The sequence below is a fragment of the Somniosus microcephalus genome, unplaced genomic scaffold (assembly GCF_052327205.1).
Source record: "Somniosus microcephalus isolate GS21.2 unplaced genomic scaffold, FLI_Smic_1.0 unresolved_chr1, whole genome shotgun sequence".
NCBI lineage: Eukaryota > Metazoa > Chordata > Chondrichthyes > Squaliformes > Somniosidae > Somniosus > Somniosus microcephalus.
Window position 1 is genome coordinate 70,726,500 of NW_028225179.1, and position 27,346 is coordinate 70,753,845.

Genomic DNA, 27,346 nt, shown 5'->3' on the forward strand with positions numbered 1-27,346 from the left:
TAATCCCTGTTCTGTGGGAGACAGCAGAACCAGGTCGTCCGCATAGAACAGGGATTTCACTTCTCCATCTAGGAGACGGAGACCTGGTGACTCGCTTTGCTCCAGCATGTCTGCTAATTCATTTATGTATATGTTGAACAGGGTCGGGCTCAAATTGCAGCCCTGCCGGACGCCTCTTCTCTGGGTGAAGAAATCGGTGCGTTTGTCTCCAATTTTGACCCCGCATTTGTTTTTCAGATACATTGATTTAATAAGGTCATAGACTTTGCCCCCTATTCCACATTGAAGAAGTTTATAATAGAGCCCTTCGTGCCATATAGAGTCAAAGGCTTTCTTGAAGTCGATGAAACAGGCGAATATTTTCCCATTTTTTGTTTGGTGTATATGTTTTTCAATGAGGGTGTGAAGGGTATAGATATGGTCGGCGGTGCGGTGTTTTGGAAGAAAGCCTATTTGGTTTTTTCTGAGGATATTATGTTTGTTAAGAAAATCAAGTAATCTACTATTTAGAATACTGCAGAATAACTTCCCTAGACAACTGTTGACACAGATGCCGCGGTAGTTATTTGGGTCTGATTTGTTTCCGCTTTTATATATGGGGGAGATTAGTCCTTGGCACCAGATATCGGGAAAACAGCCTGAACGTAATATGATGTTGAATAATTTGAGTACCGCACCCTGCATCTCCATATTGCTGAACTTGAGCATTTCATTTTTGATGTTGTCTGGGCCACAGGCTTTCTTTAGGTGGAGAGATTTTGTTTTTGTGGCCATTTCTTTCCATGTGATTGGGGAGTCTAGAGGGTTTTGGTTGTCTTTGATTGTTGCTTCTAATGTGTGGAGTTTTTCTGTGACCTGATGTTGACTTGGGTTTGTTTCGTTTATTGGGATGTCTTTGTAGAGGTTTTCAAAATGTGTTCTCCAGATGTCGCCATCTTGGATTGGTAATGCTTGCAATTGTGTTGTACTCAGGTTATTCCACATTTCCCAGAATTGTTTTGGGTTGGTGGAGTTTTCAATTTCTTCTAGTATTTTGTGGGTATAGTTTTGTGTTTTGTTCCTAATGGTGTGTTTATATCTTTTGAGGGTTTCATTGTATCTAGTACGTAGGTCCGGATTGTTTGGTTGGCGATGCTTTTGGTTTGATATTTTTCTCAGGTCTTTTCTGGCATTTTTGCATTCGTGGTCAAACCATTTCTTATTTTTATTTTGTCTTTTGTGACTCTTCCTCTTCTGTTTCACGAGGTCGGCTTTTACAGCTGCCTCATGAAAGATCATATTTATATCCTCTATGGCCATGTTTACCCCATCTCTGGTGATCTCATATAGATTTTCTTTAAATTTTGAAATTTTACTTGTGAGATCAGGTGAATTTAGTGCTGTGATGAATTTATCTCCACTGTCTGGGGCCCATCTGTATGTCTGGTTTATTTTATGTAGCTTACTGGGTTCCTTTTTTGTGTCTGTAGTTTGGGCAGAAAGTTTAAGGTACACATTTATTTGGTTATGGTCTGAGAGGGGGGATTGCTGCCTGACAGTGAATGCGTTGATATCGCAGGGGTCCAGGTCAGTGATTGTATAATCCACCACACTAGACCCAAGAGTTGAGGAATATGTGAGTCTCCCTAAGGAGTCCCCTCTGAACCTACCGTTAACTATGTACAGGCCTAAGGCTCGGCAGAGTTGCACTACCTCCCTACCGCTTTTATTTATTTCACAATCGAGGTTGTTTCGGTTTGCGATGGCTGGTGTGACATATAGAGGGGTCTGGCCAAACACATGGTTGTTGCCCTGTGGGTCTATGAAGTCAGGTTCACATCCTGTCCTTGCATTTAGGTCCCCACATAGTAGCACCTTTCCTTGGGCCTGGAAATGGCTGATTTCCATGTGGAGAGTGTCAAATATCTCCTCTTCAAAATATGGTGATTCTATTGGAGGTATGTAGATCGCACATAAGTAAACATCGTTTTTTTCTATTCCTATATTTTTATCTAATTTTAGCCATACGTGTGATTTTCCCTGTTTTATCGGTGAGATGTGTTTGTTCAGTTCTCCTTTATACCACACCAGGATTCCCCCGGAGGTTCTGCCCTTGCGTGTCTTAATGTTCTTTACTGAAGGCACAATAATTTCATGGTACATTGGGGGACAGTGGGTCGGCATGTCCTTTTGGCACCATGTTTCTGTTAACACAATTATATCAATGTCTTTTATAGCTTTTAGGAATTCAGGGTCTGTACTCTTCATCCCAAAAGTTGAGGAGCGGAGGCCCTGGATATTCCAGCAGCTTATGTGGAAAGAACGCATTTATATAGTTCAATAAAACAAAATAAAATGGACCTATTTTGTGGGATGAGTGTGGAAACACTATTTTCTATAATGCTAAATGATGATTTAGTATAAATTTCATGAGGCATGCACATATATCTATCTAATAGTAGTAATAATACTGATAAGATAACAATAATGATAATGATAAATAACAATATTAATCTCTCTCTCTCTCTCTCTCCATCTCTCTCTCTCACTCCATCTCTCTCTCTCTCTCTCCATCTCTCTCTCACTCTCCATCTCTCTCTCACTCTCCATCTCTCTCTCTCTCTCTCCATCTCTCTCTCTCACTCTCCATCGCTCTCTCTCACTCTCCATCTCTCTCTCTCACACTCCATCTCTCTCTCTCTCTCTCCATCTCTCTCTCTCTCTCCATCTCTCTCTCTCTCTCTCCATCTCTCTCTCTCACTCTCCATCTCTCTCTCTCTCTCACTCTATATCTCTCTCTCTCTCTCTCTCTCACTCTCCATCTCTCTCTCTCACTCTCCATCTCTCTCTCTCACTCTCCATCTCTCTCTCTCTCTCTCCATCTCTCTCTCTCACTCTCCATCTCTCTCTCTCACTCTCCATCTCTCTCTCTCTCTCCATCTCTCTCTCGCTCACTCTCCATCTCTCTCTCTCTCACTCTCCATCTCTCTCTCTCGCTCTTGCTCTCCATCTCTCACTCTCCATCTCTCTCACTCTCCATTTCTCTCTCTCACTCTCCATCTCTCTCTCTCTAGCTCTCCATCTCTCGCTCTCGCTCTCCATTTCTCGCTGTCGCTCCACATCTCTCGCAATCCATCCCTCGAACTCCGTCCCTCACACTACGTCCCTCGCTCTACATCCCTCGCTCGCCGTCCCTCGCTCTCCGTCCCTCGCTCTCCGTCCCTCGCACTACGTCCCTCGCACTACGTCCCTCGCACTCCGTCTCTCGCTCTACGTCCCTCGCTCTACGTCCCTCGCTCACCGTCCCTCGCACTACGTCCCTCGCACTCCATCCCTCGCACTCCGTCTCTCGCTCTCCGTCCCTCGCACTCCGTCCCTCGCACTACGTCCCTCGCTCTACGTCCCTCGCTCGCCGTCCCTCGCTCTACGTCCCTCGCTCTACGTCCCTCGCTCGCCGTCCCTCGCTCTACGTCCCTCATTCACCGCCCCTTGCACTACGTCCCTCGCTCTACGTCCCTCGCTCTACGTCCCTCGCTCGCCGTCCCTCGCACTCCGTCCCTCGCACTCCGTCCCTCGCACTACGCCCCTCGCACTACGCCCCTCGCACGCCGTCTCTCGCTCTCCATCCCTCGCACTCCATCCCTCGCACTACGTCCCTCGCTCGCCATCCATCGCACTCCATCCCTCGCTCTACGTCCCTCGCTCGCCGTCCCTCGCTCTACGTCCCTCGCTCGCCGTCCCTCGCACTACGTCCCTCGCACTACATCCCTCGCTCTACGTCCCTCGCTCGCCGTCCCTCGCACTCCGTCCCTCGCTCTACGCCCCTCGCTCGCCGTCCCTCGCTCTACATCCCTCGCTCGCCGTCCCTCGCACTACGTCCCTCGCTCGCCGTCCCTCGCTCTACGTCCCTCGCTCTACGTCCCTCGCTCTACGTCCCTCGCTCGCCGTCCCTCGCACTCCGTCTCTCGCTCTCCGTCCCTCGCACTCCATCCCTCGCACTCCATCCCTCGCACTACGTCCCTCGCTCTCCGTCCCTCGCTCGCCGTCCCTCGCACTCCGTCCCTCGCACTCCGTCCCTCGCACTACGCCCCTCGCACTACGCCCCTCGCACGCCGTCTCTCGCTCTCCATCCCTCGCACTCCATCCCTCGCACTACGTCCCTCGCTCGCCATCCATCGCACTCCATCCCTCGCTCTACGTCCCTCGCTCGCCGTCCCTCGCTCTACGTCCCTCGCTCGCCGTCCCTCGCACTACGTCCCTCGCACTACGTCCCTCGCTCTACGTCCCTCGCTCGCCGTCCCTCGCACTCCGTCCCTCGCTCTACACCCCTCGCTCGCCGTCCCTCGCTCTACATCCCTCGCTCGCCGTCCCTCGCACTACGTCCCTCGCTCGCCGTCCCTCGCTCTACGTCCCTCGCTCTACGTCCCTCGCTCTACGTCCCTCGCTCGCCGTCCCTCGCACTCCGTCTCTCGCTCTCCGTCCCTCGCACTCCATCCCTCGCCCTCCATCCCTCGCACTACGTCCCTCGCTCTCCGTCTCTCGCTCTCCGTCCCTCGCACTCCATCCCTCGCACTACGTCCCTCGCTCGCCGTCCCTCGCACTCCGTCCCTCGCTCTACGTCCCTCGCTCGCCCTCCCTCGCTCTACGTCCCTCGCTCGCCGTCCCTCGCACTCCGTCCCTCGCACTCCGTCTCTCGCACTCCGTCTCTCGCACTCCGTCTCTCGGACTCCGTCTCTCGGACTCCGTCTCTCGCACTCCAGCCCTCTCCGTCCCTCGCACTCCGTCCCTCGCACTCCGTCCCTCGCACTCCATCCCTCGCTCTCTCCCTCCCCATCTCTCTCTCTGTCTCTCTCTCTCTCTCTGTGTCTCTCTCTCTCAGTCTCACTCTGTGTGTATCTCTCTCTCTGTCTCTCTCTCGGTCTCTGTCTCTCTGTCTTTGTCTCTCTCCCTCTGTCTCTCTCTCTGTCTCTCTCTCTGTCTCTCTCTGTGTGTCTCTCTCTCTCTGTCTCTCTGTGTGTCTCTCTCTCTGTGTCTCTGTCTCTCTCTCTGTCTCTCTCTCGGTCTCTGTCTCTCTGTCTTTGTCTCTCTCTCTCTGTCTCTCGTGTGTGTCTCTCTCTCTCTGTCTCTCTGTGTGTCTCTCTCTCTGTGTCTCTGTCTCTCTCCCTCTCTCTCTCTCTCTGTCTCTCTCTCGGTCTCTCTCTCTCTCTCTCTGTCTCTCTCACTCTCTGTCTGTCTCTCTCTCTCTCTCTGTCTGTCTCTCTCTCTCTCTGTCTGTCTCTCTCTCTCTCTCTGCCTGTCTCTCTCTCTCTCACTCTCTCTCACCCTCTCACTCTCTCACTCTCACTCTCTCTCTCTCTCTCCTCCACTCCTCCTCTCTCGGTGCCTCTCATTCCCTGCCCCTGCCGCACCCTCCCTATAAGTTGACCCGCTCAATCTGCGTTTTCACGCCTCACACCTTTCCTGAGCCGCAGGCTGTTCTCCAGATATTGGTCTGCAGTCAGGCTGGTTCCGTCAATCTCCAAATCCACAGTCAGGTCACGCAGTGTCCACACAAAGTCAGGAAAGAACCGGACAAAGTCTCGCTCCTCACCCCCATCCGGCTGGGACTTCACCTGAATGCGCTTCGCGAGTTCCGTCACAAAGCTGGTCAGTTCGTCAAGGGTGTAAGAATATGGTTCCCTGTAAACTTTCATGCCAATAAAGCATTTGAATTGAATTGAATTGAATTGTGTAAGAATCAACAGCACAACAAGACAGGACTGAGAGACAAAGTGAGACTGTACAGACATCTCCCTGAGAGAGAGGGGACTGAGACACCAGTCAGTGTACAGATACCTCCCTGAGGGAGAGGGGACTGAGAGACACCAGTCAGTGTACGGGTATCTCCCTGAGAGAGAGGGGACTGAGACACCAGTCAGTGTACAGATACCTCCCTGAGACAGAGGGGACTGAGAGACACCAGTCAGTGTACAGATACCTCCCTGAGGGAGAGGGGACTGAGACACCAGTCAGTGTACAGATACCTCCCTGAGACAGAGGGGACTGAGAGACACCAGTCAGTGTACAGGTATCTCCCTGAGAGAGAGAGGAATGAGACACCAGTCAGTGTACAGATACCTCCCTGAGGGAGAGGGGACTGAGAGACACCAGTCAGTGTACAGGGATCACCCTGAGGGAGAGACTGAGAGACACCAGTCAGTGTACAGACATCTCCATGAGAGAGAGAGGACTGAGAGACAAACTGAGACGGTACAGACATCGCCCTGAGAGAGAGGGGACTGAGACACCAGTCAGTGTACAGATACCTCCCTGAGAGAGAGAGGAATGAGACATCAGTCAGTGTACAGGTACCTCCCTGAGGGAGAGAGGAATGAGACATCAGTCAGTGTACAGATACCTCCCTGAGGGAGCGGGGAATGAGACATCAGTCAGTGTACAGATACCTCCCTGAGGGAGCGGGGACTGAGAGACACCAGTCAGTGTACAGAGATCACCCTGAGGGAGAGACTGAGAGACACCAGTCAGTGTACAGACATCTCCATGAGAGAGAGAGGACTGAGAGACAAACTGAGACGGTACAGACATCGCCCTGAGAGAGAGAGGAATGAGACACCAGTCAGTGTAAAGACATCTCCCTGAGAGAGGGGACTGAGAGACACCAGTCAGTGTACAGATATCTCCCTGAAAGAGACTGAGAGACACCAGTCAGTGTTGTGATCTTCTTGCAGTTCTCATGTTCTCTGTGGGATGGGTAGTAAGCCCAAACAACTAAGCCGGGAATCTCCGTTGCTATGCGATGGCCCTGACTGAGGAATTCTGGGTAGACAGGCCTAGCGAGGAAAGGATACTGGAGGTCCCTCATGGACTGCTGGTTAATGGTCCCCTGGCTGTTGTAGACAAAGAGGCTGCTGAGAAGGATGGCCAATGCGAAGATCGAGTTATCGTTATGTTCATCTCCCTGCGGGCGAGAGTGATTGGGTAGAAAGGTCAGAGGTCAGCCAATTCCAATGTGTGCCCCCCCTCCCCGGAAACCAGCAACTCTCGTATTGCACACGGGTGCCCGAGGGAACCAGAAGCCCCTCACCCACATGGCCCCATTCACCATGTGCGAAGTCTGAGTGATATTCGACCATAGGAGGCATCACAGCTTGCCCTGGACCTTTCCTCACTTGACCAACATGAGCCAATGAGAGGGTGTCAATGGATATCCCGCACACCCCGCCCGCCACCTCACAACACATACCCGTTACCCTGGCCAGGATATAACTGAGTACTAGGCCAGGGACGGAGCCTGAGCCTTTCCTGCTCTGTGTGTGTGTGTGACTCAGTGTCACACCGGGTGAGAGCAGGCTAACTCAGCACAGGCCGGGGATGGAGCCTGGGCCTTTCCTGCTCTGTGTGTGTGTGTGACTCAGTGCGACACCGGGTGAGATCAGCTAACTCGGCACAGGCCGGGGATGGAGCCTGGGCCTTTCCTGCTCTGTGTGTGTGTGTGTGTGTGTGTGTGTGTGACTCAGTCCCACACCGGGTGAGATGAGGCTAACTCAGCACAGGCCGGGGATGGAGCCTGGGCCTTTCCTGCTCTCTGTGTGTGTGTGTGTGTGTGTGTGTGTGTGTGTGACTCAGTGTCACACCAGGTGAGAGCAGGCTAACTCACCACAGGCCGGGGATGGAGCCTGGGCCTTTCCTGGTGTGTGTGTGTGTGTGTGTGTGTGTGTGACTCAGTGTCACACCGGGTGAGAGCAGGCTAACTCACCACAGGCCGGGGATGGAGCCTGAGCCTTTCCTGCTCTCTGTGTGTGTGTGTGTGTGTGTGTGTGTGTTTGGGACTCAGTGTCACACCGGGTGAGAGCAGGCTAACTCACCACAGGCCGGGGATGGAGCCTGAGCCTTTCCTGCTCTCTGTGTGTGTGTGTGTGTGTGTGTGTGTTTGGGACTCAGTGTCACACCGGGTGAGAGTAGGCTAACTCAGCACAGGCCGGGGATGGAGCCTGGGCCTTTCCTGCTCTGTGTGCGTGTGTGTGTGTGTGGGGCTCAGTCCCACACTGGGTGAGATAAGCTAACTCGGCACAGGCCGGGGATGGAGCCTGGGCCTTTCCTGCTCTCTGTGTGTGTGTGACTCAGTGTCACACCGGGTGAGAGCAGGCTAACTCAGCACAGGCCAAGGATGGAGCCTGGGACTTTCCTGCTGTGTGTGTGTGTGTGTGTGTGTGTGTGTGTGTGTGTGTGTGTGTGTGTGTGTGTTTTGGGCTCAGTGTTGCACTGGGTGAGCTAAGCTAACTCGGCACAGGCCGGGGATGGAGCCTGGGCCTTTCCTAGTCTGTGTGTGTGGGTGGGGCTCAGTCCCAGCCCTGTGTGTGAGAGAGAGGGGAGGGGCGTCTCAACCTACCACCAACCCCATCTCAAATCTAGGTGGCCATTTTGGACCGTCGCCGAAGCCCCTTCAGCGATCTCCCCTCAGCCTTGATGACCGATGGCGAAATGCTTGGAAGAACTGCGACATACGGAATGGGTTCCTTATAGAGGATCCCACAGTACAACCTGAAGGATCAAACCTTCCTCCCAAACAGTGGACAACCATCAACCGCCTCAGAACCGGTCATGGTAGGTGCTGCCACCTTCTCCACAGATGGACGATTAAAGCATCCCCATCATGTGACTGTGGAGCTCCTGATCAGACCCTGGAGCACATCATTGAGCACTGCCCTCAAAGGAAATTCACAGGCAGCCTACAAGATATCCACGCCGTTACACCGGAAGCTTTGGCCCGGATATTTCGCAGGATTGTCGTATGAGGAGAGATTGGGTCGACTAGGCCTGTATTCACTAGAGTTTAGAAGAATGAGAGGGGATCTCATTGAAACATATAAAATTCTGACAGGCTAGACAGACTGGATGCAGGGAGGATGTTTCCCCTGGCTGGGGGGTCTAGAACGACGGGTCACAGTCTCAGGATGCGAGGTAGGACATTTCAGACTGAGATGTGGAGAAATTTCTTCCCTCAGAGGGTGATGAACCTGTGGAATTCTCTACCACACAAGGCTGTGGAGGCCAAGTCACTGAATATATTTACGAAGGAGATAGATAGATTTCTAGACACAAAAGGCATCAAGGGGTATGGGGAGAGCGGGAATATGGTATTGAGATAAAGAATCAGCCCTGATCATATTGAATGACGGAGCAGGCTCGAAGGGCCGAATGGCCGACTCCTGCTCCTATTTTTCTATGTTTCTATGTTTCTAGAGAGTTTCGCACTTTCTGGGGAGTGAGGGTGTTGTGTATGTAATATGTGTGCTACTTTGAACCTATGGACAGGACTGCACTACTTGTTGGGCGTAGTGATACGCAGTACCACTCCTGGCCATAGGGGTATAAATAGTACTGTGGGTACTGATCTCCCCTCAGTTCCCGCCTGTGGGCATGAAGTAAAGACCTATGTATAGTCCCTACCTCCAACCAGTAAAGACCTGTTTGAGTTATACGTTTAAGTCTTTGTGTTAATTGTTCAATACAATACACATACTTAACACTGGCGACGAGTCAGGTTCTTACCCTGCGGCAGTTGAAGAGAGGTTTCAAAAATCACCACCCCACTAGAAGCGACAGGCTTTAGGACTCTGAAGCCTCCATCAGCGACTGAGCACTGGAGTGCAGCAAACATCCTGACAGCTTCCAGCGACTGACAGAAGTCTTTCTGCAGTTTCCTTGTTCAACCTAGGTGGTGGGGTAAGCCGTGCAGTGTTGGCTGCAAAGACAGGGCTGGGGAAGTTGGAGAAGATAAGGGCGATCGCAATCCCTGATAAGAGCCGCGGTGAAACGCGCGAGCGGGTGAGCCAGAGTCCGGGAGCCGCTTCAAGTGCGAGGCGCAGCGCGGGCCAGCGATCGGAACCAAAGATAAGGGCCGCACTCGGGGGCTGAAGGGAGACGGCGTCGGGGGACGGGTGAAGACCGCCAAGCGCGGGAAAACCGCCATTTTGTGGGCGGAGGACGACGGCAAGAGCGGGAAGCCGCCATCTTTGATAACAAGTAAACAAAATAAAATCTGAGAAATTGTAAATCTACAATGCCTAAACACGGGAATATTAGCACCTTTGATAGTGACCTCGAAGATTGGGCCATATATGTTGAAAGAGTAAAAAATTATTGTAAGGCCAATAAAATTCATGACCAAGATAAAGCTCTAACATTATTAAATTTAATGGGTGCGAAGACATACGGGCAATTGAAACACCTGTTATCACCAGATGAACCGGCGGATAAGACGTTCGATGAGATTGTTACTGTCCTGAAAGATCATCTAAACCCCACGCCGCTGATGCTAGCGGAACGATTTAAATTTTACGACAGAAGGCAGCTACAGCATGAAAGCAATGCTGATTATTTGCTGGAATTGCGTAAATTAGCGAAATATTGCCAGTTTGGAACGGGACTGACAGAGGCACTTCGAGACAAATTTGTGTGTGGTTTATTTAAACAGGATACACAAAAGCGACTGCTCGAGGAGAATGAGCTGACGCTTGAGAAGGCGGTCACTATGGCAGCAGCACACGAAGCCGCAGCGAGAGGCACGGCAGTAATGCAGCTACGGTCACCGGAGCTCAGTGCACACAAATTGGGTGTGAGTTCTGGCAAATGTTATCGTTGTGGAAAGACAACGCATGATCAGAACCAGTGTTGGTTTAAAAACCAAGAATGTAGAACTTGTGGTAGGCTTGGACATATAGCTAGAGTATGCAGGTCAGGGAAGAAGACCAGCAACAAGAAGTCACCGCAAGGAAAATACGCAAAGGTACACAAGGTGACCGAACAGGAGTCCGATTCAGACGCTAGCAGTAATGAACTGGCTAGCTTAAGCTGTAATGAACTGGCTAGCTTAAGAGTACTCAACGCTGGTAAGGGTGCAGACCTCCAGACAATTTGGGTCACTCTTCAGATAGAAGGAGTCCAAGTAAAACTGGAATTGGACACTGGATCGGCATTGACGGTCATAAATAAGAAAGATTACGGAAAGTTATTCCAACATATTCCCCTACAGGATACGGGAATTATATTGAAAACATACACGGGGCAAAGAGTGTACCCCATCGGGAAAATAGAGGTTGCAGTGGTCCACAAGGGCGAAGACAGTCAAATAATGGACTTATATGTGATATCTGAAGGAGGTTCTCCACTACTAGGACGGGAGTGGATTAGGAAAATGAATATGGACTGGCATTTCCTACAAACAATAACGAGTGAGAACTCGGTGAAGATAGTCGGCCCAGACTCTGGAACGGATGATGGTAAGCCCAACTCAGGTGCAAAAGACAAAGTTTCAGCACAGAATTCCACTGAGCAACAACAACATAGTTTAACTGTGGATTCTGAGTCTGGCAAGTCTACTGATGTGCCCATTTCTGAGGGACATCGGGCTCGAACTCAACTCCATTTCAAACTACAACAGCAATTAGAACAAATGCTTCGCCGTTTTGAGCAAGAGTTGAATGCAACGAAAGAGTTCTTTGATATAGAGTTGGAGAATCTGGAAAGACAACAGAAGCAGCTGATGGAGAAAATGGAGCAGGAGCACACAAAACGTCTGATGTCAGAGGAGTTAACGGTCAGCCAACTCCTGCATATGCTGAAGGACAGGACTCTGAAATGGGAAAAACTTGAACACGAACTTCAATATTCAAACGAAAGGGGTTCGGAGCTCTCAAAGGTTATTGGAAGAGCTGAGGTGGCAACACAGACTGAGATGACTGCAACAGAGCAGCCCTTGGATGCCAAAAGTACGCTGACTCACGTCAACGTAGAACAACAGACCGCTGAAACAGCTGCTCCGGTAGAGGGATTGAATAGTCCGATCAATCAATCTCCAAAAGAAGTTGAAGTAGTAAAATCTCAAATGAGGTCATTAGCAAACGACTTGCTGAAAGCCCAGAAAAAGCTGGATGAAGAGGTACGCATGAAGAAGTCTCTTCAGGAAAGATGTCTGGACTTGGAACAAAAGCTGGCTAACGCCCAGCTGGGTATGGAGGAAATAGAAGACCCTCTCGCTGGCCTAGATCAGGACGACACCGAATATTACTATGTCCTGTCCTGCCCAACTTGTAACTTCGACTCCCACCATACAGAAATCATGGAGGAGCACCGAAAGTCTACGGAACATCGGGAGAAGGTGGCTCTACTACGGAAAAAGGAGGAAGAGAAGGAGGAACTGCGCATGCAGCTGGCAGCTGACAGTGGAGCCCAGAGAGTCTCCAAGAAGCAGAAAAGGAAAAGTCGAAACAGAAGATGACCCATCTGAACCATTATTACCTCTACCAGATCACACACGTGGTCCCTCCGAACGGAGCCAATTCAGTTCGGAAGCTCAAACTGTTAAATCCATGGAAGGACTATTGAATGAGTCACTCCAGCAACGTGAACCGACTACACCACAGAGATTGAATCTGTGAACTGTTTTCCGCAGAGACTGAATCTGTGATCTGTTTTGACATGAAGTTATCTATGTTATTCTGTTATGTAAACCTGAAGTTATATATGTATATATGTTATTACGTTATGTTAAATGGGGAGATGACTGTAAAGCTAGGAAGGGAGGAATGTTGTGTATGTAATATGTGTGCTACTTTGAACCTATGGACAGGACTGCACTACTTGTTGGGCGTAGTGATACGCAGTACCACTCCTGGCCATAGGGGTATAAATAGTACTGTGGGTACTGATCTCCCCTCAGTTCCCGCCTGTGGGCATGAAGTAAAGACCTACGTATAGTCCCTACCTCCAACCAGTAAAGACCTGTTTGAGTTATACGTTTAAGTCTTTGTGTTAATTGTTCAATACAATACACATACTTAACAGAGGGGATGTCCCCAGGCTTGGAATACACATCAGGGGAGGGGGGAGGGCACTCCTTAAACCTATCTCTTTGACCAAGCTTTTGGTCACCTGCCCTAATTTCTCCTTATGTGGCTCGGTGTCAAATTTTTTGTTTTCACTAAGGAGCTTGGGGAACCAGAAGCCCTAGATTCCAGCCACACACAATACAGTAAGGAGAACTCTAATAGTTTCACAAAAAGTAAACCTGCTTAGGCAGCAAAGTGCTGGTCCAGCCACAGAAATCGCAACATATGCAGATATTGTGACACCTTAATCCCGTGACACGCGGTGGGACGTTTTACTACATTAAAGGGGCTGTATAAATACAAGTTGTTGTTGTCTCTATTTCTCTCCTCTTTCCCTCAGTCTCTCTTTCTCTCCATCTTTGACTGTCTCTCAATTTCTCTATTTAATCCTTTAAGAAGTAAAAATGCCGCCCACGGCAATGTGAATTGTCGTTATTTTAAATGGTGAGCCACAAACATGTCAGAGTACATTTCAATCAAGGTTAAATCCGAGATAGGGAGAAATAAAAGGGGGAGAGAGAAAGAGATTCAGAGAGAGAGAGAAAAACAGGGAGAGAGAGAGCGAGTCAGAGAGAGAGAGAGAAAAACAGGGGGAGGGAGAGAGAGAGAGAGAGTCAGAGGGAGAGACACAGAGAGAGTTGACTGGGTTAAACACACAGGCGGAGCAGGCTCAAAGGGCCGAATGGCCGACTCCTGCTCCTATTTTTCTATGTTTCTATATCCGACTTGGATATTGACGTTTGATTTGCTTTGCTACCACCATACGAAAGAAGAAGAAGAGGAAATGTTAGGACAGGTCACCAGTGTAATCAGGAAGCACTTCTTCTCACAAAGGGTGGTGGAAATCTGGGACTCGCTCCCCCAAAAGGCTGTGGATGCCGGGGGGTCAATGGGAGCTTTCAAGACTGAGATTTATGTTGGGTAAGGGTATGAAGGAATATGGAGTAAAGGTGGGTAAATGGAGTTCAGGCTCAAATCAGCCAGGATCTGATTGAATGGCGGAACACACTTTAGGGGCTGAATGGCCTCCTGGACGACGTTCCAGCTTGGGCTGATAAGTGGCAGGTAACTTTCGCACCACAGAAGTGCCAGGCAATGACTATCTCCAACAAGTGAGAGTCTAACCACCTCCCCTTGACATTCAATGGCAATACCATTGCCGAATCCCCCACCATCACTATCCTGGGGGTCACCATTGACCAGAAACTTAACTGGACCAGCCACATAAATACTGTGGCAACAAGAGCAGGTCAGAGGCTAGGTATTCTGCGGCGAGTGTCTCACCTCCTGACTCCCCAAAGCCTTTCCACCATCTACAAGGCACAAGTCAGGAGTGTGATGGAATATTCTCCACTTGCCTGGATGAGTGCAGCTCCAACAACACTCAAGAAGCTCGACACCATCCAGGACAAAGCAGCCCGCTTGATTGGCACCCCACCCACCACCTTAAACATTCACTCCCTCCACCACCGGCGTACCGTGGCTGCAGTGTGTACCATCTACAAGATGCACTGCAGCAACTCGCCAAGGCTTCTTCGGCAGCACCTCCCAAACCCGCGACCTCCTCCACCTAGAAGGACAAGGGCAGCAGGCGCATGGGAACACCACCACCTCCAAGTTCCCCTCCAAATCAAACACCATCCTGACTTAGAAGTATATCACCGATCCTTCATCGTCGCTTGGGTCAAAATCCTGGAACACCCTCCCTAACAGCACTGTGGGAGTACCTTCACCACACGGACTGCAGCGGTTCAAGAAGGCGGCTCACCACCACCTTCTCAAGGGCAACTAGGGATGGGCAATAAATGCTGACCTTGCCAGTGACACCCACAACCCATAAATGAATACATTTAAAAAATGTTGCAGGCAGGACATTTCCTGATTTCGGAGAGGCGACCTGGGGTGTCGGGGGCGGGGGGGGGAGGGATTGGAATTGTGGGTGGTGGGAACGGGAATTAGAGGGTGGGATGTGAATGGGGAGTTGGGATGGGAATTGGTCGGGTGCGGAGTGAGCGTCTCACCTTTTTCGGATCCCCCAGGCCCTCGGTATCCAACAGGATGAAGCGTTGGTCTGCTCTTCGAGGGTGGGGCAAGCTCCACATCCAGATACCTTTGGTGTGAGACTGGACCGTGGATCCCAGGGAGAAACCTGCGGAGAGAGAGAGAGAGAAGGTTCGGGAGACCAGGGGAAAGAAGGGCCAAGGGCAACGCGTTCGAAACGAGGGCGAGTCGCAGATCCCAGGCTACAGAGAACTGACCAAAGATTCAGTGACATTCCCAGCAAGTCCTAAACCAACACAACGATAGACTCCAAAGATAAATTTGTTCGAGGTTTGTGTCGACGGACTTCAATCACACGCCAGAAACTGTTTCAGTATCTAAAATTCTGGGTTATATCCTTGCGTTTATACTCTGGTGAGGCCAGGCCGCAGGGATATTTAGAATGGAGAGCTTTGAACTGTCTAATCTCCAGGTCACCATGCTAAAAGGCAGCCTGAGGGACATTGTGAGGGCTCCTCGTAGGTGTCCTAACTCGGGCCAAGTCCCGTTCCCCTGTGCTCGCTGACCTACATTGGCTCCCGGTCCGGCAACGCCTCAATTTCAAAATTCTCAACCCGGTGTTCAAATCCCGCCACGGCCCCGCCCCTCCCTATCTCTGTAACCTCCTCCAGCCCTACAGCCTTCCGAGATCTCTGCGTTCCTCCAATTCTGGCCTCTTGTCCATCCCTGATTTCCATTGCCCCGCCATTGGTGGCCGTGCCTTCAGCTGCCCTAAACTCTGGAATTCCCTCCCCAAACCTCTCCGCCTCTTTACATCTCTCTCCTCCTGGCAGGAGGCAGAGGGTGATGGTCGAAAGTTGCTTTTGTGACTGGAAGCCTGTGTCCAGTGGGATACCTCAGGGATCGGTGCTGGGTCCCTTGCTGTTTGTGATCTACATAAATGTTTTGGATGAGAATGTAAAAGGTATGATCAGTAAGTTCGCAGACGACACGAAAATTGGTGGGGTGGTAAATTGTGAGGAGGAAAGCCTCAGGTTGCAGGACGATATAAACGGGTTGGTCAGATGGGCGGAAAAGTGGCAAATGGAATTTAACCCTGAAAAGTGCGAGGTGATGCATTTTGGACGGACAAATAAGGCAAGGGAATACACAATGAGTGGTAGGGCCCTAGGAAGCACAGAGGGTCAGAGGGACCTTGGTGTACATGTACATAGATCCCTGAAGGCAGCGGAACAGGTAGATAAGGTGGTTAAAAAGGCATATGGGATACTTGCCTTCATTAGCCGAGGCATAGAATATAAGAGCAGGGAGGTTATGATGGAGCTGTACAAAACACTGGTGAGGCCACAGCTGGAATACTGTGTGCAGTTCTGGTCGCCTCACTATAGGAAGGATGTGATTGCTTTGGAGAGGGTGCAGAGAAGATTCACCAGGATGTTACCTGGGATGGAGCGCCTCAGCTATGAAGAAAGACTAAATAGGCTGGGGTTATTTTCCTTGGAGCAAAGAAGGCTGAGGGGGGACCTGATTGAGGTGTACAAAATGATGAGGGGCATAGATAGGGTAGATAAAGAGGAACTTTTCCCCTTAGTAGGGGGGTCAATAACAAGGGGGCATAGATTCAAGGTAAGGGGCAGGAGGTTTAGAGGGGATTTGAGGAGGAACTTTTTCACCCAGAGGGTGGTTGGAATCTGGAACTCACTGCCTGAAAGGGTGGTAGAGGCAGGAACCCTCACAACATTCAAGGAGCATTTGGATGAGCACTTGAAACGCCATTGCATACAAGGCTATGGACCAAATGCTGGAAAATGGGATTAGATTAGACAGGGCTTGATGGACGGCGCAGACACGATGGGCCGAAGGGCCTCTTTCTGTGCTGTATAACTCTATGACTCTATGACTGAGAGGTTCCTTAAATCCTACCTCTTTCACCAAGCTGTCCTAACATCCCTTTATGTGGCTCGGTGTCAAATTCTGTTTGATAATCGCTCCTGTGAAGTGCCTTGGGACGTTTTACCAGCTTAAAGGTGCTGTATTGTCCTGGGGCCAATATTTATCCCTCAACCAACATCACTAAAACAGATTATCTGGTCATTATCACATTGCTGTTTGTGGGAGCGTGCTGTGTGCAATTTGGCTGCCGCGTATTCTACATTACAACAGTGACTACACTCCCGGTGCCACGTGCTAGTGAGTATAGGAATAGGAGGATAGAGCAGATGAATGCGTGTCTAAAGAGTTGGTGCAGGAGGGAGGGCTTTAGTTTCCTGGATCACTGGGTCTGCTTCTGGGGAAGGTGGGACCTGTACAAGTCGGACGGGTTGCACCTGAACCGGAACGGGACCAACATCCTTGCAGGGAGGTTTGCTAGTACTGTTGGCGGGGGGGTGGGTTTAAACTAACTTGGTAGGGGGATGGGATACAGAGTGGAGCTATAATAGGGGGTGATGCACAGCCAAATATAGAGGAAAAAACAAGTCAGCCTGGAAGGCAGAGCAAATATGTAATGGCACAAGGGAGTATGGTAAGGCTGGATGGCATTTATTTTAATGCAAGGAGTCTTCCGAGTAAGGCAGATGAATTGAAGGTGTTGATGAACACATGGGAGTATGATATTGTTACTATCACAGAGACATGGTTGAGGGAGGGGCAGGACGGCAGCTCAATATTCCAGGGTATAGAATCTTCAGGTGAGACAGAGGGGTGTGTAAAAGAGGAGGGGGTGTCGCAATATTAATCAAGGAGTCAATTACTGCTGTAAGGAGGGATGATATCTTAGCAGGTTCCTCTAATGAGGCCATATGGTTAGAACTTAAAAACAAAAAGGGGGCAAGCACTTTGCTGGGAGTGTACTATAGGCCCCCAAACAGTCAGGGGGAGATAGAGGAACAAATATGTAGGCAAATCTCAGAGAAGTGTAATAGTAGTAGGGGATTTCAACTTCCCCAATATTAACTGGGATAGTCAGAGTGTGAAAGGCTTAGAGGGTGCGGAATTCTTAAAGTGCATCCAGGAGAGCTTTTTGAGCCAGCATGTAGAAAGTCCTACAAGAGAGGGGGCGGCACTGGACCTAATTCTAGTGGTAGAAGTGTCAGTTGGAAAGCATTTTGGTGACAATGACCATAATTTGGTCAGATTTAAGGTAGTCATGGAAAAGGACAAAGATGGACCGGAAATAAAGGTTCTAAATTGGGGGAAGGTCGATTTTAATATGATAAGGCAGGATCTGGCCAAAGTGGACTGGGATCAGCTACTTGTAGGAAAATCCACATCAGAGCAATGGGAGTCTTTCAGAAAGGAAATAGAGAGAATACAATGCCAACATGTTCCCGTAAAGGTCAAGGGTGGGACCAACAAACCCAGGGAACCCTGGATGTCAAGGGATATACAAGAATGGATTAGGAAAAAAAGGGAGGCCTTTGGCAGATACAAAGGACTAAAAACAGTGGAAGCCCTAGCGAAGAGGGGGCATGATAAAACACTGGTGGGCAAAATAAAGTAAAATCCCAAGGTGTTTAATAAGTATATTAAGTGCAAGAGGATAACCAGGGAAAGAGTAGGGCCCATTAGGGACCAAAGTGGCAATCTGTGTGTAGAGCCGGAAGATATAGGTGAGGTTTTAAATGAATATTTTGCATCTGTGTTCACTATGGAGAAGGACGATGTAGGCATAGAAATCAGGCAGGGGGATTGTGATATACTTGAACAAATTAGTATTGAGAGGGAGGAGGTACTAGCGTTTTAGCAGGCTTAAAAGTGGATAAATCCCCAGGCCCTGACGAGATGTATCCCAGGCTGCTGTATGAGGCAAGGGAGGAGATTTTCAGAACCTCTCTGGCCACAGGGGAGGTGCCAGAGGACTGGAGAACAGCTAATGTAGTACCATTATTCAAGAAGGGCAGAAGGGATAATCCAAGGAATTACAGGCCAGTGAGCCTAACATCAGTGGTAGGGAAATTATTGGAAAAAATTGTGAGGGACAGAATTAGTCTCCACTTGAAGAGGCAAGGATTAATCAAGGATAGTCAACATGGCTTTGTCAGGGGGAGATCATGTCTACCCAATTTGATTGAATTTTTCGAGGGGGTGACTAGGTGTGTGGATGAGGGTAGTGCAGTTGATGTAGTCTACATGGACTTCAGTAAGGCTTTTGACAAAGTCCCACATGGGAGACTGGTAAAGAAGTTAAGAGCCCATGGGATCCAGTGCAATTTGGCACATTGGATCCAAAATTGGCTTCGTGGCAGGAGGCAGAGGGTGATGGTCGAAGGTTGTTTTTGTGACTGGAAGCCTGTGTCCAGTGGTGTACTGCAGGGATCGGTGCTGGGTCCTTTGTTGTTTGTAGTGTACATTAATGATTTAGATATGAATGTAGGAGGTATGATCAGTAAGTTTGTAGATGACACGAAAATTGGTGGAGTGGTAAATAGCGAGGAGGGAAGCCTCAGGCTACAGGACGATATAGACGGGTTGGTCAGATGGGCAGAACAATGGCAAATGGAATTTAACTCTGAAAAGTGTGAGGTGATGCATTTTGGGAGGACTAACAAGGCAAGGGAATACACAATGAATGGTAAGACCCTAGGAAGGACAGAGGATCAGAGGGACCTTGGTGTGCATGTACATAGATCCCTGAAGGCAGCAGGACAGGTAGATAAGGTGGTTAAAAAGGCATATGGGACACTTGCCTTCATTAGCCGAAGCATAGAATATAAGAGCAGGGAGGTTATGATGGAGCTGTACAAAATGCTAGTTAGGCCACAGCTGGAGTACTGTGTGCAGTTCTGGTCGCCACACTATAGGAAGGATGTGATTGCATTAGAGAGGGTGCAGAGGAGATTCACCAGGATGTTACCTGGGCTGGAGCATTTCAGCTATGAAGGGAGACTGGATAGGTTGGGGTTATTTTCCTTAGAACAGAGAAGGCTGAGGGGGGACCTGATTGAGGTGTACAAAATTATGAGGGGTATAGATAGTGTAGATAGAAAGGAACTTTTCCCCTTAGTAGGGGGGACAATAACCAGGGGCAAAGTTTCAAGGTAAGGGGCAGGAGGTTTAGAGGGGATTTGAGGAAAAACTTTTCCACCCAGAGGGTGGTTGGAATCTGGAACTCACTGCCTGAAAGGGTGGTAGAGGCAGGAACCCTCACAAAATTCAAGAAGCATTTAGATGAGCACTTGAAACACCATAGCATACAAGGCTACGGACAAGTGCTGGAAAATGGGATTAGAATAGACAGGGCTGGATGACTGGCGTGGGCACGATGGGCGGAAGGGCCTCTTTCTGTGCTGTATAACCCAATGACTCTATGAGTACTTCATTGGCTGTGAAGCACTTTGGGATGTCCTGAGGTCGTGAAAAGCGCTGTGGAAATAAAAGTCCTTTCTCTCTTATAAAATGCAAGTTGTTGTTGTTAACGTAGAAGATACAATTTAATTGATTCTGTGAGAAATTTGACCCTCAATCAGATGGAAATATCGCTGAAATGTAGACTTTGCTATTTCATGCGCATCTGTATAGATTTATTTCTCCCAATAAACTTTATTTAGTGAGTTTAACCTGAGAGTCTAGCTCTATCAACCTGGTGTTTATCCACTATTGGGAGGGATCGGTATTGGGTTGTCCCGCACTATATTTGACATCACCCGGAGGTGAAAGGTTAGACCTTAGGGATGGAGGGTCCAGACCTCCGCTCTTACCCTTCTTGGCTCCTGCGAGCCGGTTCAGGAGGTAGGACTTCCCTGTCCGGGCGGCTCCCGCCACTGCCACCACCATCACGGGCACCTCGATGGAGCTCAGGACCTTCAGGGCATCTGGGTTGAGGCGTAACATCCCCTCTGCATTTTCAACCAGCATCATTGGCTCTTTCATTTTCATCTCCATCATTGGCTCCTCCATTTTCATCTCCTCCATCATTGGCTCTTCCATTTTCATCTCCTCCATCATTGGCTCCTCCATTTTCATCTCCTCCATCATTGGCTCCTCCATTTCCCTCTCCTCCAGAACAGGCTCCTCCATCTTTTCTTCGGACTCTTTCTCAAACAAGGGGTTAGGGAGACTTCGTACCAGATGAACCTCAAAATATATCACATAGAATCAATAAACAACATGTCTCGGGATCGGATATCCTGATACAAACCCACACCTCGCCCTCAGAACCCCTCAATTAGATTCCAGTCTGTAACTTACTCCCGGGGTTTCCGTTATTCTATATATAAACCCCCGAACCCCTCAATTAGATTCCAGCCTGTAACTCACTCCCGGGCTTTCCGTTATTCTATATAAACCCCCAAACCCCTCAATTAGATTCCAGCCTGTAACTCACTCCCAGGATTTCCGTTATTCTATACATAAACCCCTGAACCCCTCGATTAGATTCCAGTCTGTAACTCACTCCCGGGTATCTGTTATTCTATATATAAACCCCCCGAACCCCTTGATTAGATTCCAGCCTGTAACTCACACCCGGGTAACATTTATTATATATATAAACCACCCGAACCCCTCGATTAGATTCCAGCCTGTAACTCACTCCCGGGTATCTGTTATTCTATATATAAACCCCCGAACCCCTCGATTAGATTCCAGCCTGTAACTCACTCCCGGTTATCTGTTATTCTATATATAAATCCCCGAACCCCTCGATTAGATTCCAGCCTGTAACTCACTCCCGGTTATCTGTTATTCTATATATAAACCCCCTAACCCCTCAATTAGATTCCAGCCTGTAACTCACTCCCGAGTATCTGTTATTCTATATATAAACCACCCAAACCCCTCGATTAGATTCCAGTCTGTAACTCACTCCCGAGTATCTGTTATTCTAGAGCGGGCTGCTTTTATGGCTCTTACACGGGCCTTGTGGGAACACAGCATCAGCGGCAGTTACACCGGCGGCAGTGAGTCAGGAGCAGCCCGACGAGAGCGGGCCTGTGTGGGAACACAGCATCGGCGGCAGTTACACCGGCGGCAGTGAGTCAGGAGCAGCCCGACTAGAGCGGGCCTGTGTGGGAACACAGCATCGGCGGCAGTTACACCGGCGGCAGTGAGTCAGGAGCAGCCCGACTAGAGCGGGCCAGTGTGGGAAGACAGCATCGGCGGCAGTTACACCGGCGGCAGTGAGTCAGGAGCAGCCCGACCAGAGCGGGCCTGTGTGGGAACACAGCATCGGCGGCAGTGAGTCAGGAGCAGCCCGACTACAGCGGGCCTGTGTGGGAACACAGCATCGGCAGCAGTGAGTCAGGAGCAGCCCGACCAGAGCGGGCCTGTGTGGGAACACTGAGCATCGGCGGCAGTGAGTCAGGAGCAGCCCGACCAGAGCGGGCCTGTGTGGGAACACAGCATCGGCGGCAGTGAGTCAGGAGCAGCCCGACCAGGGCGGGCCTGTGTGGGAACACAGCATCGGCGGCAGTGAGTCAGGAGCAGCCCGACCAGAGCGGGCCTGTGTGGGAACACAGCATCGGCGGCAGTGAGTCAGGAGCAGCCCGACCAGTTCAACAGCAGGGGAGAGAGGTAAAAAGTAATCAAAGTGTGACGTCACCAGGAAGCAGGTAAGTGATTGGTTGGTGAGTATTTCTCTTTTTTTTTTAAACTTTAACTCTGGTTTATAGTTTCTAAGGTCTCTCTGGTGTAGCAGGGACTGTTGGTAAACCAGTTAACTGTGGTGTAATTAGTGGGATTGATTGATTTAATTTAAATTCAATTAATTAAAGGGTAAGTCATGGCAGGACAGCAGAGCCCCGTGGCCTGTGTCCCTGACAACTACATGTGCAGGAAGTGCATCCAGCTGCAGCTACTGACAGACCGCATTGCAGCGCTGGAGCTGCGATTGGACACATACTGGAGCATTCACGATGCTCAGGACAACGTGAATAGCACATTTACGGAGTTGGACACACCGCAGGTAGAGGTTGGACAGGAAGAAAGGGAACGGGTGACCAACAGGCAGAGTACTAGGCGCAGGCAGGTAGTGCAGGGGTCCCCTGTGGCCATCCCCCTCTCCAACAGATACACCACTTTGAGTACTGTTGGGGGGGATGGCTTATCAGAGGAAGGCAGCAGCAGCCAACTTCCTGGCACCAGGGGTGGCTCTGCTGCACAGAATGGGAGGAAAAAGAGGGGTAGAGCTACAGTAATAGGGGATTCAATTGTAAGGGGAATAGATGGGCGTTTCTGCGGCCGCAGATGAGACTCCAGGATGGTGTGTTGCCTCCCTGGTGCAAGGGTCAAGGATGTCTCCGAGCGACTCCAGAACATCTTGGAAAGGGAGGGTGAACAGCCAGTTGTCGTGGTGTATGTAGGCACCAACGATATAGGTAAAAAGCGGGATGAGGTCCTAAAAGCGGAATATAGGGAGTTAGGAGATAAATTTAAAAACAGGACCTCAAAGGTAGTAATCTCAGGATTGCTACCAGTGCCACGTGCTAGTCAGAGTAGAAATAGAAGGATATTTCAGATGAATACATGGCTAGAGGAATGGTGCCAGGGCGAGGGATTGAAGTTCCTGGGACATTGGAACCGGTTCTGGGTGAGGTGGGACCAGTTCAAACCGGACGGTTTGCACCTGGGCAGGGCTGGAACCAATGTCCGAGGGAGAGTGTTTGCTAGTCCTGTGGGGGAGGGTTTAAACTAAAATGGCAGGGGGTTGGGAACCTGAGCAGGGAGACAGAGGAAAGGGAAACAAGGATAAAAGCAAAAGATAGGAAGGAGAAAAACAAAAGTGGCAGTCAGAGAAATCAACGGTTTAAATCAAACATGGCCACAGTAAATAATAATTCTAATAGGTCTAAGAGCGTAAAAAAAACAAGCCTTAAGGCTTTGTGTCTTAATGCGAGGAGCATTTGTAATAAGGTGGATGAATTGGCTGCGCAAATAGAAGTAAACAAATACGATTTGGTTGGGATTACGGAAACGTGGCTCAAGGAAGGCCAGGACTGGGAACTCAACATCCAGGGGTATTCGATATTCAGGAAAGATAGGCAAAAAGGAAAGGGAGGTGGGGTGGCATTACTGGTTAAAGAAGGGATTAACACAATTGTAATGAAGGATATTAGCTCTGATGAGGTGGAATCTGTATGGGTAGAATTGAGAAATACTAAGGGGAAAAAAACGTTAGTGGGAGTGGTTTATAGACCTCCAAACAGTAAGGCGGAGGTTGGGGATGGCATTAAAAGAGAAATTAAAGAAGCGTGCAATAAGGGCACAGCAGTCATCATGGGTGACTTTAATCTACATATAGATTGGGCCAACCAAATGAGTAACAATACTGTGGAGGAGGAATTCCTGGAGTGTTTACGGGATGGTTTCCTGGACCAATATGTCGAGGAACCAACCAGAGATCAGGTCATCTTAGACTGGGTATTATGTAACGAGAAAGGATTAATTAGCAATCTTGTTGTAAGAGGCCCCTTGGGTCGGAGCGATCATAATATGATCGAATTCTTCATTAAGATGGAGAATGAAGTAGTTGACTCGGAGACTAGGGTCCTCAATTTAAATAAAGGAAACTATGATGGTCTGAGGAGCGAGTTGGGTAGGGTTGATTGGGGAATGGCACTCAAAGGGTTGACGGTGGATAGGCAATGGCAAACATTCAAAGACCGAATGGATGAACTACAGAATTTGTTCATCCCAGTTTGGCATAAAAATAAAACAAAAAAGGTGACCCAACCGTGGCTAACAAGGGAAATTAGGGATAGCATAAGGTCCAAGGAGAGGGCATATAAATTGGCCAGAAAAAGCAATAATCCTGAGGATTGGGAGCAGTTTAGGATTCAACAAAGGAGGACAAAGGGATTAATTAAGAAAGGGAAAATAGAATATGAGAGTAAGCTTGCAGAGAACATAAAAACTGACTGTAAAAGCTTCTATAGATATGTGAAGAGAAAAAGATTGGTGAAGTCAAGCGTAGGTCCCTTGCAGTCAGAATCGGGGGAATTTATAATGGGGAACAAAGAAATGGCAGACCAACTAAATACATATTTTGGTTCTGTCTTCACAAAGGAGGACACAAATAACCTCCCAGAGATGCCGGGGTACATAGGGTCTGATGAAAGGGTGGAACTGAAAGAAATCAGTATTTGTAGGGAAATGGTGTTAGGAAAATTGATGGGACTGAAGGCCGATAAATCCCCAGGGCCTGATAATCTACATCCCAGGGTACTTAAGGAAGTGGCCCTAGAAATAGTAGATGCATTGCTGGTCATCTTCCAGAACTCGATAGACTCTGGAACGGTACCCATGGATTGGCGGGTAGCTAATGTTACCCCACTATTCAAAAAAGGTGGTAGAGAAAAGGCGGGGAATTATAGACCGGTAAGCTTGACATCGGTAGTGGGGAAAATGCTAGAGTCCATTATAAAAGATGTAATAGCAGAGCACTTGGAAAGCAGTGACTGGATCCGACAAAGTCAACATGGATTTACAAAAGGTAAATCATGCTTGACTAATCTACTGGAATTTTTTGAGGATGTAACTGGTAAAATAGATAAGGGAGAACCAGTGGATGTGGTGTATTTGGACTTTCAGAAGGCTTTCGATAAGGTCCCGCATAAGAGATTAGCGTGCAAAATTAAGGCACATGGGATTGGGGGCAAGGTATTGACTTGGATAGAGAACTGGTTGGCGGACAGAAAGCAAAGAGTTGGAATAAACGGCTCATTTTTCAAGTGGCAGGCAGTGACTAGTGGGGTACCGCAAGGATCGGTCCTAGGACCCCAGCTGTTCACAATATATATTAATGATCTGGACGAGGGAATTGGATGTAATATCTCCAAATTTGCAGACGACACAAAGCTGGGGGGGAGGGTATGCTGTGAGGAGGATGTCGTGAAACTCCAGCACGATTTGGACAGGTTGGGTGATTGGGCAGAAACATGGCAAATGCACTATAATGTGGATAAATGTGAGGTTATCCACTTTGGTGGCAAAAATAGGAAGGCAGGTTATTATTTGAATGGTAATAGATTGGGAGAAGGGGAAGTGCAAAGAGACCTGGGTGTTCTTGTACACCAGTCGCTGAAGGTAAGCATGCAGGTGCAGCAGGCGGTTAAGAAGGCAAATGGTATGTTGGCCTTTGTAGCAAGAGGGTTCGAGTACAAGAACAAGGATGTCTTGCTGCAGTTGTACAGGGCCTTGGTGAGACCACACCTTGAGTATTGTGTGCAGTTTTGGTCGCCTTACCTGAGGAAGGACGTTCTTGCCATGGAAGGAGTACAGCGAAGATTCACCAGGCTGATACCTGGGATGGCAGGAATGACGTATGAGGAGAGATTGTGTCGATTGGGCTTATACTCACTGGATTTTAGAAGATTGAGAGGGGATCTCATCGAAACCTATAAAATTCTGTCAGGCCTGGACAGACTAGATGCAGGAAGGATGTTTCTGATGGCCGGGGAGTCCAGAACCAGGGGTCATAGTCTATGGATAAGGGGTAAGCCATTTAGGACTGAAATGAGGAGGAATTTCTTCACCCAGAGAGTGGTGAACCTGTGGAATTCTCTGCCACAGAGGGCGGTGGAGGCCAGTTCATTAACTATATTCAAGAAAGAGTTGGATATATTTCTTAAGGCTAAAGGGATCAAGGGATATGGGGAGAAGGCAGGGACCGGGTACTGAATTTGGATGATCAGCCATGATCTCATTGAATGGCGGAGCAGGCTCGAAGGGCCGAATGGCCTACTCCTGCTCCTATCTTCTATGTATCTATGTATATATAAATGCCCGCACACCTCGATTGGATTCCACCCTGTAACTCACTCCCAGGTATATGTTATAAATCGCCGAATCCTATGTCTTAAATTATTCAAAGCTCCCTCTACACTGTCCCATCAAATACTCACAGGGCAGGTACAGCACGGGTTAGATACAGAGTAAAGCTCCCTCTACACTGTCTCATCAAACACTCCCAGGGCAGGTACAGCACGGGTTAGATACAGAGTAAAGCTCCCTCTACACTGTCCCATCAAACACTCCAAGGGCAGGTACAGCACGGGTTAGATACAGAGTAAAGCTCCCTCTACACTGTCCCATCAAACACTCCCAGGGCAGGTACAGCATGGGTTAGATACAGAGTAAAGCTCCCTCTACACTGTCCCATCAAACACTCCCAGGGCAGGTACAGCACGGGTTAGATACAGAGTAAAGCTCCCTCTACACTGTCCCATCAAACACTCCCAGGGCAGGTACAGCACGGGTTAGATACAGAGTAAAGCTCCCTCTACACTGTCCCATCAAACACTCCCAGGGCAGGTACAGCACGGGTTAGATTACCCTCTCTGTCTCTCTCTGCCGTAACCCCCATTTTCTGGTTTCAATACTACCTAGCGATCGGTTTGACATTCCTTACCATATCTAGCAGTTCATCTTCTGGAGAACAATCCTTGTCTGCACCTTGGTTACGTGAGCAAGTTGAAGCGGAATAACCGTGATGCTTTTCAAGGGCAGATGATCCCAGGGCAAGAATCACGAGGAGCTGC

At 49.3% G+C, this 27,346-nt stretch overlaps 1 protein-coding gene across 3 annotated transcripts in view; it reads right to left on the reverse strand.

Annotated features, from left to right (window-relative positions):
* Positions 1–27,346, reverse strand: part of LOC147095478 (guanylate-binding protein 1-like) — a 92,724-nt gene that overhangs the window by 56,793 nt on the left and 8,585 nt on the right. For all 3 annotated transcript variants that reach the window (XM_085974621.1, XM_085974620.1, XM_085974619.1), the window contains exons 2-6: positions 27,217–27,342; positions 20,570–20,945; positions 14,891–15,018; positions 6,828–6,937; positions 5,435–5,622 (exon numbers count right to left, since the gene is read on the reverse strand). In XM_085974621.1, coding sequence (XP_085830747.1) covers positions 5,435–5,622; positions 6,828–6,937; positions 14,891–15,018; positions 20,570–20,945; positions 27,217–27,342 — 928 coding nt within the window. The remainder of the gene's footprint in view (positions 1–5,434; positions 5,623–6,827; positions 6,938–14,890; positions 15,019–20,569; positions 20,946–27,216; positions 27,343–27,346) is intronic.